The sequence below is a fragment of the Coffea arabica genome, chromosome 3e (assembly GCF_036785885.1).
Source record: "Coffea arabica cultivar ET-39 chromosome 3e, Coffea Arabica ET-39 HiFi, whole genome shotgun sequence".
Lineage (NCBI taxonomy): Eukaryota > Viridiplantae > Streptophyta > Magnoliopsida > Gentianales > Rubiaceae > Coffea > Coffea arabica.
In genome coordinates this window covers 16,280,621-16,290,790 of record NC_092315.1, presented here as the reverse complement: position 1 = coordinate 16,290,790, position 10,170 = coordinate 16,280,621, and the positions used below count along the sequence as shown (strand labels likewise).

General features: G+C 34.6%; 1 protein-coding gene across 1 annotated transcript; it reads left to right on the top strand.

Moving 5' to 3' along the window:
- Window positions 1–1,573: 1,573 nt before the first annotated feature.
- Window positions 1,574–9,791, top strand: LOC113735273 (purine permease 1-like). Its single transcript, XM_027262298.2, has 2 exons — window positions 1,574–2,636; window positions 9,163–9,791. Exons 1-2 carry the CDS (start codon window positions 1,947–1,949, stop codon window positions 9,520–9,522), a joined length of 1,050 nt encoding a protein of 349 aa, XP_027118099.1. The 5' UTR covers window positions 1,574–1,946; the 3' UTR covers window positions 9,523–9,791.
- Window positions 9,792–10,170: the final 379 nt, after the last annotated feature.

The window sequence follows — 10,170 nt, the reverse complement described above, 5'->3', positions numbered from 1 at the left end:
AAGTGACATATTTTCTGTAACGACAAGCAACATAAACCAATCAAAAGAAGAGCAAATGATTCACGACGACACAATGGAGTTATGGGAAGGACCTTTAGAATTCAAAATTGTTCTCCTGACTGTCTCGCGGATGCTTACTTTTCTCCTTCGTTCCTTTTGACGTGAATTGGAAAAAGCCTATTAGATTGAGTCATGCATAAATTTCCACTCAGTTATACTTTATTCTTGTTCATTTTTGATACTACAAGTCGATGGTATTCTAGAGTGTGTGTTTGATGATAAGTTTTAACAAAATATGTTTGTCAAACATTTTAAACACGTTTTTTTTTTGGATGTTTATCTAAAATTTTATTATTGCTATTTTTCAGAAAATATTGCACTCCCTCCCATGCCACCCCCAATGGCAACCTTTGCAGCCCATATCCTATTTAATGCATTTTCTTGGTGTTTTTCAAAATATGTGAGTGTTTTTATAGTTTTACACAAATGGCGTTTTACCAAAATATAAAACACCCCTAAAATAGGGGTGCCAAACAAATCTAAAACTATTTTAAAAACACTGCTAAACAGAATCAGTCTAACAGAATCTTGTTTTTTAAATGAGAATCACTATATATGGATTGATTTAATTTATTTAACTACTTTTACCTACTGTTGTAGTGGGCTCATAGTTGCATGGCCATATCATTGATGGATAATCAAAGTCCAAATTAACAACACTTCAAATTCACATTTTACTTTGCGGAAGAGATGGAAATTGCCATACTAAACAAGGTCCTTTTTTAATATGGTGCCCTTAGGAAACCATATAAGCATATTAAAAAAAAAAAAACGGTGGACTAATTATCAAACCTTTAAAATTACTACCCACTCCAGAATAAGAACACTTTCACTAAAAGATAAAAAAAATACACTTTTGAAGAGAAAATAACACAAGATCCACATCTTTTTTGGTACCCTTAAGACACCCAAAAAAAAAAACCTACAAACTAAACATTTCTTGGGCTTTGTCAGAGCGTTGATTTTCTAATCCTATGATTGCAACTTTCCACGGCCTACCAGATGGTACTTGTTTCTACCGGAGACCAATAAAAAATGTCATCTCCGCATACTTTGGTATATAAAAAAAGTTTCCTGCCGATTTCATTTAAGAAAAATCTTGATTTTTAAAATAAGCCAGGCCTTATCTGCTGTTCTAAAGTTCACGCCATACGAAGCTCTAAATCTGATGGGTGCAAAGACATAATACCCCTTCTGTTGCGATCAAGACAGACTGTGAAGTCTTTATTATCAGTTGCAGGATTTAGAGAAGACCTCTATCCATATCAGAGCAATCCTCCAGGACATTCTTCAATTATCATCTTGGTTTAGGCATGTAGGATTTGTCAAAGTTAGAAGGCAAGAGATAGCAGCCACTCATGACATGGCAAATGCTGCTACACTTTGTGTACAAAAGGCTTTGTAAACGTGGTGATCTATCGCACTGGATGGTATGGTGTAAGGGATTATAAGTAGAAGATTCTGAATTCAAACACTTTTATTTATGAGAAGAAAAAAGAAAAAAAAAGTTCTATCGTAATGAAATTATGATTGCTCTCAAGAAAAAATATCCTGAAGTGGCACCCACAATGACAAAATACAGCCGATCAGTCAAACCATGATGAAGATCCTTCAACGATTTTGTCTAAGATAGAAAGCACTCATTATTTTATGATTCCATTGCATCACTAATCAACCTATAAATTACTTCTTCCATCCTGTTATTAGTATCATGTTTCTCCATTTTTTTTTATACTTTTGTGTCTTAAAATAATAGTCACCAGCCAAGAATGACATAAAATTTTAATTGCTGTCAGCCTTTGCCATTTTCAAATCCAAAACGATAGAAACAAAAACCTCAAGAACTTTAGATAAAGATCCTGCAAGCTCAAGCCAACAACAACACCATGAGAAAAATCCTGCTTGTTATCAACTGTATCATTCTAGCCATAGGTAACTGCGGTTCCCCTCTTCTTACCCGTCTATACTTCGTCAAAGGAGGGCAAAGAATATGGCTACCCAGCTGGATACAGACAGCAGCATGGCCTATTATTTTCATTCCCCTCCTAATCTCTTATTTTCACCGCCAGAAAACTGATCCACGGCCCGAAGACTCCAAGTTAATTATAATGAAATACCCTGTTTTCATCGCTACTGCCGTCATCGGCCTCCTCACCGGCTTAGACAACTACTTGTATGCCTACGGGATTGCACGGCTTCCGGTGTCAACCGCCGCAATCATCATTGCTGCACAGCTTGTTTTCGTTGCTTTCTTTGCCTTCCTTCTTGTTAAACAGAAGTTTACAGCTTATTCTGTCAATGCCGTCATCTTGTTGACAGTGGGATCGGGCGTTTTGGGCTTGCATACGGGCAGTGATCGGCCGAAGGGAGAGTCGAATAAGCTGTATGTTTTAGGGTTCATCATGACGCTGGCGGCTGCAGCTTTGTACGGGTTGATCTTGCCAATGGTGGAGCTGATGTATATGAAGGCGAAGCAGGCGATTACGTATTCTTTGGTGCTGGAAATTCAGCTGATTATGTGTTTCTTCGCCACTGTTTTCTGCACCGTTGGGATGCTCATAAACAAGGACTTTCAGGTTTGTCTGTTCTTGGACTGTGAAGATATTATAAAAGTATAATTGGACACTTTTGCTTGCAATTATTATTGGTTGGTTCTATCATGTTTTTTATTTTTCAAAGGATAGATTACCTTTTACCCCCTTCTGTTTTGTTTCTTTACAACATAACTCTCATGATTTGGATTAAAGTATTCCAGTTAGTTTTTCGTTAAAATTAATAATCAATATTAAACAGTTAAAGTTAATCTAATAAATTAACAAATTCATCCTTTCACTACTCTTTTCTTTTTTTCTTTTCTTTCTCTCTCTCTCTCTCTTTTTATTGTAGAAGAGAAGAGATGATTTTGAAAACCTATACTTTGGGCTATATAATCTTAATTTTCTCCAAATACAAAAAGATGGAAGGGAAATAATAAATAAATAAATAAATAAGAAACAAAAAAGATGGAAGGAAAATATAAACCAAATAAATAAGGAACAGAAGATATTAAATCCTTTTTTGACTACAGATCTCTATTGTTTATTTTAATTTCTTCTTTTTTAAGTTTGGAGGGAAAAAAAGAAGTAATGAAAGGGTAAATTTTGTCAATTATTAGTTTAACTTGGACTTTTTACAATTAACCAGTAATTTTAATGAGAAAACTAACAATGATACTTTAACCCAAATCATTAGAGAGTTGAATATAGGTTTTTAAATTTTAGGAGGATCATGTTATAAAACACCCAAACCACAGGGTGATAAAAAAGTAATTTATACTTTTCAAAATAAGATTCACACTTTAAAAGTCATTACAATGTTAAAAATAGGGCAGAAATGAAAAAAAGAAAAAAAAATTCAAATTTCTAAAAGTTCCAAAATGAAGATAGAAGAAAATTAAATTTCTATAATTTGATGCTACATATAATAAACTAATAAAGTTTTGTCACATGGTGTGCTGGAGGAAGCAGCAGATTGTCAAATTTGAGATTTGACAAGCCCTATGCAAATTGGGTTTAGCTAATGATATTTAATCGGAATCTGTTAAGAGAGCTTTCAATTATTAAATTATTATGAAACTTAAGTTATACACAAAATTGGGTTTAAATTAGATATTTAATAGCTGTCCACTAGGCAAGTACAAGAAAAATAAATGTAAATTGACAAAAGCTATATTAGATTTGAATAACGAGAAGAGATGGAAGTACCAAAATAATATATACAAGGAAACATGCCTCACGCTAAATAACGCATCAGCTTTGACTTCGTTTTGGCCGGCATTGGTAGCTTGATTAGGGTAGATTTAGTCAAAATAGTTTTGGCACGGTTGGAGCACAAAATATTTTTACATTCCTAGGTTCATTTCCAATTTCCAAACATGTTGGAAGGACTTCTTGGAAAAGAAAATTAAAAAGTTTCAATGGGATGTCATTTCTTTTATTAGAAAACCATACCACAGCACAAAAGAAAAACAGATAAATATTCATAATCAAAATAGAAGACATGGGACGGGTAAAGTTGTGATTTGGTACAATTGAATCCGGTTATTGTATTTCTTGACGTGATGTACACTACACGTTCACAAACTATTGTATAATTTGTAAAATTTGTTGTACACAAATAAACTTGACAAAGAGAAAAAGTGAGTTTACATGTATAATCACATAATATAAATGTACACCAACATATGTAACAAATATAACGATCGTATAAAATCACACCTAACACAACTGTACCTGCTCTGCATCCGATATTTCGCCATCTCGATAATTTTGCAAAATTATTTTTAAAAGATTCTTTGATGCACTCTAACTATTTTTTTATCATATAGAATATTTTTAAAATAATTTTTTCCCAAATTATTGTTCAAAAATGCAACTCAAAGGCAGCCTTAGCTTTTCAACTTAAGATTCTGAGATAAGCATAACATTAAGGGTGAGTTATGTACTTAGTACTTAATCATTGCATTGCCAACTTTCAAGACAGAGACCGTTTGACATCAGAAGAGCGAAATGGCAAATGGAGTTTGGTTCAAGATTAAGATTAATCACGCAAAAATAAGTGGCCTCTCTCTCTTTAGTCTTTAGTATCATCTGTATGAGCGAATCGGTGTGAAATCTCGTGTCACGTAATTAATGTGGAAAACTGCGTCCGAGATGTCGGGAATCCATACAACTCTTTTTCTGGGACCTGGGAATGGGACAATTATCAGTGACAATCTGCCCAATTTATTTTTTGTTTTTATTTAATTTATAGATTAAAATTTAAATATGTCATTAGTCGATGTTTTTAAATGTGGATGCAATTTACTTGGCCGACACAATTTTTCACACCACGTACAGATTTTTATAGAAGTGAAATATTATTGATAGTCCATTTTTTTGTTAACGTCTCTCTATTTCTTTATGTGCTTTCTTTTTTTCAAAAAAAAATGAAGGTATAGAGTGTCATTAACAATGTTTCACTTATAATTTACACATAATGTACTGTTAAATGCGATAGTGTGTTATATTGTTGTAAGCATCTTCTGGAATAATTCCGTCCACAAATTTTAAATCAATTTCACCTCTTATTAGTTGGTGTACTAAATGCTATTCTTTTTGGGTTGTTGTTGCTGCTGCTGTTGTTGTTATTATTTTTATTATTGCAATACGAGAGGGATGGAAGAAGCACAAAGAAGGAACAAAAATTATGAGAACTAAATGTTTATGAAAAATTATTCTAAATCAAGACATGAAAGGGCTCAAGAGCTTGACTATAAGTTTAATTTTCACAATCTGATGTTACGTTTACCACTACCTAACATATTTCAACAATAACGGCTATTGAATCTTCAAAGGAAAAGATATTGAAAAAAAAAAATCTAGGCCTCACTTTCACTAGCACAAACCTCCACCTAAACAATGCCTAGGGTATACATTTCTAAATTGATATAGAATACAGGATTGCACTGATTTTTGTTGAATCCAAGCACAGAATAATAAATAACTATTAAAATATCAAGTATACAATAATTTAATAACAAATAAATTACAAGTATAAAAGATAAATGACATACAAAATTTAACGTAGTTCGACTCCATCATTAATTCTACATCCACAAAAAGAACACTTGTTCTTTATTATGAGAGAATAAAATTCATACAAAAATACAACTTAAATCCAAATTCAACCCTAGTATAATTTCTCTCATCTCTTAAGAATACTCTCTCGCTCATATATAAGGTTACATATCGCCCTTTGTATATCACTTTGTAGAATGCCAATCCACACCTATTTATAAGTTACATTATTTGGCCAACACCTGAGTAATAATAAGAAATAATTGCTAATTCCTAAACTTATATAGATTAGGAAAGAACTCCTAATTTTTGTACTTATATAAATAGAAAATTTCTTTACTACTATTTCAAGTAATTAAAATAATTAAGAAACTAATTACTTCCATACAAAACAAGGAACCCACCTAAAATAAATTAAGCCAAATTTCTAATATTTTTTAGTTTCTTGAGTCCATTGTCAAAGTACACTTGAATATGATTGAATTGATAGGCACATCGAAATAGGATAGCCTCCACATATTAATTAAAGAAACTTTCAGTTTAGGCTTTTTCCCTAATTTTATCAAATACCTTCCTACTTTTGGCCCCCATAAAATAAAACAGGTGATATCTTCAAGTCCAAGAGATAGAGACTCCAGTTATACTCATTTTGTACTCAATTGACACCAAAAAAAAAAGGCAATTTGAACCACTTCACACCAAAAGAAATGCAAAGGAAACCAGAAGGAAAACCACTTCAAACATAGTGATAAAAAGGCAATTTAAGAGTGTTAATTCTTATAGCCCACTTTCGGGTTTTTGCAAGCTAACCATTTTATGGGGAATACATGTACACACCATTGATCATTAGAAAGGTTAGTAAAGAAATGTTGGAGAGGGTAATATTGTTGTCCTTGAAATGTGTATGTTGTTATGTGTGTTCTCGATCTGTTACTTAGTCTATTTGTACATCTTTAACATGTCAGTTCTCCAAATATTAAGAATATTGCATTCATCGGTTAGAAATCTTCACCAAGTTTTCTTGTATGCAAAAACGCAAATGAATTTAGTATCAGAAAGCACATGTAGATAAAGGAAAAACAACAAAGCAGAAACATACAAGTCTTATGAAGATATTAATTTATAGCTTATTGTTTATGTATATTTTGGCTTCCTCTGTATTCTTACTCTTTTTTTTTTTTCGGAAACGATAGAAATTTTATTATAATAAGGAAGTAAAATTACATAGGTTGAGCAAGGGCTCAAATTGGTCTTTACAAAAGTGGACTTGGACTAGGCCACTGATGAACTGAAATTTCATCATCAAAGTATAATCACAGCTAATCTACTCAGTTTAGTACTGAGTCTATCCATAGCAACAGGCAAACTATCAAATGAGCATTTCCTAAACATTGAGAAAAGATCTTTTATGTCCTCCAAGTGAGTTGCCAGCCTTAAGTTACCGGAAACTTGATAGCGTATCATATTAAGAACCTGACTGCATGGAGTTCGAATATTGACATGCTGCCAACCTTTGTCCTTGAGCTTCTGAAGTGTCAGTTTTGTGGCCAAGAGATTGTCCAACACTGCGGAACCAGTGCTTCTCTCGCTCAGTATCCAAGCTTCACGTCTTTGGCTCAGATTGTTTTCTGCTGTCACTCCAATTCCCATATTTTGGCCCTCGACATGTTGACCCACCTCAACACTAATGTTCAGCAAGCACTCCTCATCCCCCATCCGTTCCTCCTCATCTTGTGCTGTTTCTGTTTCGAGAATGCTCAACTGATGTTGTTTCTGTTATGATTGTTGATACTCCTCCCAATCCTTCATGGCTTTCCTAATGACTTGCATAGGATGTCTATCCTTCCCTTCAAATTCAATTTCATTTCTAGCTTTCCAGATCTGCCAAAGTATTTCCACTATTAAGTTTATGTGCTCCCTTCCCTCCTTTCGCACCTGCACTTCCATTAACATACTCCACCATCTGCTGAAGTCAGCTGTGTGCTCTTTAAGTCCATCCCACTGGAGGGGCGCCATCCGCCATATCATTTGTGCTTGTTTGCACTGAAAGAAAATATGTTCCACAGTTTCAGTATTTTCCCCACACAGCTTGCAGATTAAATCACCTTTGCCCGTTCGTTTCTGTACTACCTCCCTACATGGCAAGGCTCGGTTCAGAATTTTCCATACAAACAGCTTTTGTTTGTGTTTGATCTTCATCTTCCAGAGCTGTTTCCAATCTTTCCCACTCCCTCCTTCCCAGCTTGTCTCTCCCTTATCTCTGCCGTTGCCTTCCAACAAATTTTTCCTTCTTGTTATTGCGTCATATGCTGAACTCACTGTGTACTGTCCATTCTCACTATGGCTCCAAAAGTAGGAGTCTGGTCTGCTAGTTAGACTAATAGGAATTTTGAGAATCTATCTGGCTTCTCTTGGATTGAAAGTTCTAAACACAAGAGGTGCATTCCATCTAAAGTTGCAAATCAGGTCACTCACTTTACTAATCGTACAAGTTGGGGGCTTTGTGGACACCACTTTACTTTCTTTGCCATCCTGGATCCAAGCATCCTCCCAAATCCTTGTGCCTTTGCCATTACCTATCTTCCTCCTTGCTCCTCTTCTTACCTCCTCTCTTGCGCTCATCATGCTTTTCCATATCCAGGAGGAGTTGGCTTTGGCTTCGCAGCTTAGGGGTGACTCATGTTGGTAATACTTGGCTTTCATCACCTTACTCATCAGCAGGTTTGGGCGGGTGAGAAGCCTCCAGATTTGTTTACCCAACAATGCTTTATTAAAGCCTTGTAAGTCTTTAAAGCCTAAGCCACCATTATGCTTTCCCCTTGCCAGCTTTTGCCATGAACACCAATGCACTTTCCTTTTGTCATTTTCCTCTCCCCACCAGAACCTTGCCATAAGAGCTTGAATGTCTTTACATAGTTTGACTGGAAGCTTAAAACATGACATGGCATAGGTTGGCATTGCCATGGTTATAGCATTGCCATTGACATGCTTTTCCTCTGTATTCTTACTCTCTTACCTTTTTTTTATTATATTTGTTTCCTCTTCTTTGTTGTTCTCAATTATTGTTCGCTATCTACCTTTTTTTTAATCTTATAAGATTACCAGTAATATGGGAGTAATACAATTAACATATTAAACCACAAACAGTGTAAATTACAGTTCAACACTACTAGAAACTAACCTGCGAATGATATACAAAAAAATAATTATACCACAAATAGTATTACTATTTGACTTCAAATTAATTGTGAGAAACTTTTAATTTGTGAATTCCATATGCATCAATATCAGTTTTGCTTACAAAAGCAAATTTGCCAAAATGATACTGTTTGTGTTACAAAGCATTACCGTTTTGGCCCTTTGCAATCTCAAATGTTTTACAAACACCTAATCTCCTTATTCTTTTGTGTTCTTTTTTTTTTTTTTGGGTCAATTTGAACTCAGCCCTATTCAATTTCTTTCTAAAACTGGACCTTGCTAATATGAATGCTGTAACAATTTTCAGGCCATTTCTAGGGAGGCAAGAGCATATGAACTTGGAGAAATGAAATACTACATTGTGCTTGTTTCTGGTGCCATTGTTTCGCAATGCTTCTTCTTGGGTGCCATTGGAGTCATCTTTTGTGCTTCATCATTGGTATCTGGCATTATAATAGCCGTTTCGCTTCCAGTCACAGAACTCTTAGCTGTCATTTTCTTCAACGAAAAATTTCAAGCAGAAAAGGGTGTTGCTCTTTTCCTTTCTCTCTGGGGATTTATTTCGTATTTCTATGGCGACATTAAGAAAAACAAATCGAAGGAAGAGAAAAGTGATCAGAAGAATCCATCTCAAGCAACAGAGATGACTCCAGTTGTTGCCCCATGAAAAAGTTAAAGCTCTATATATCCTCAACATAGGTGAGCACGTCAAGGAATAGGAGCAAAAGCTCTCTGGGCATGCATTTGTGTGTCAAAGATGTAAAGACCTCCAGATTCATGCCCTTTACCAATAATCTGCTTCGTCGTAAGATCCTGAAACAAGTAATAGTCAGGAAAGAATTGGGCAGAACAATTAAGGGCACGAGTAAGTTTACTCACAGAAATTAGATTAAAAGACAACTCAATGAAACTTAAGACATATGACAATGAGATTAATGGAGTGGGGTTAACTGTGTCTGATCCAAGAACACGAGATTTTGACCCATCAGTTAAGGTAATTGTAGATGCAGATGTGTGTGGCTGAAAGGCAGAAAATAAACTAAAATTACCTGTCATATGATCCGTGGCTAGGGGTGCATTAGAATCGAGTCAAGCTCGAGTAGTAAGTAAAATAACTAAGCTTGAGATCGAGCTCGAGTTCGTCGAACTTTTATAATTCAAACTCGAACTCAAACTCGACGTCAATTTATGTTACTCGAGGTCGAGTTTAATTAAATCTAATCAATTCAAATCAAGCTCAATCGAGCCTATTCGAGCTCGCGTAATAAAAATTAATAATTTACGTATAATTTTAAATAAAAGATATTATTAATAT

Bases quoted from the DNA above. Each gene is read 5' to 3' on its own strand.
- LOC113735273 (XM_027262298.2), top strand. From the start codon at position 1,947: ATGAGAAAAATCCTGCTTGTTATCAACTGTATCATTCTAGCCATAGGT. The intron at 2,637-9,162 runs GTTTGTCTGTTC...AACAATTTTCAG, and splicing joins TCATAAACAAGGACTTTCAG to GCCATTTCTAGGGAGGCAAG.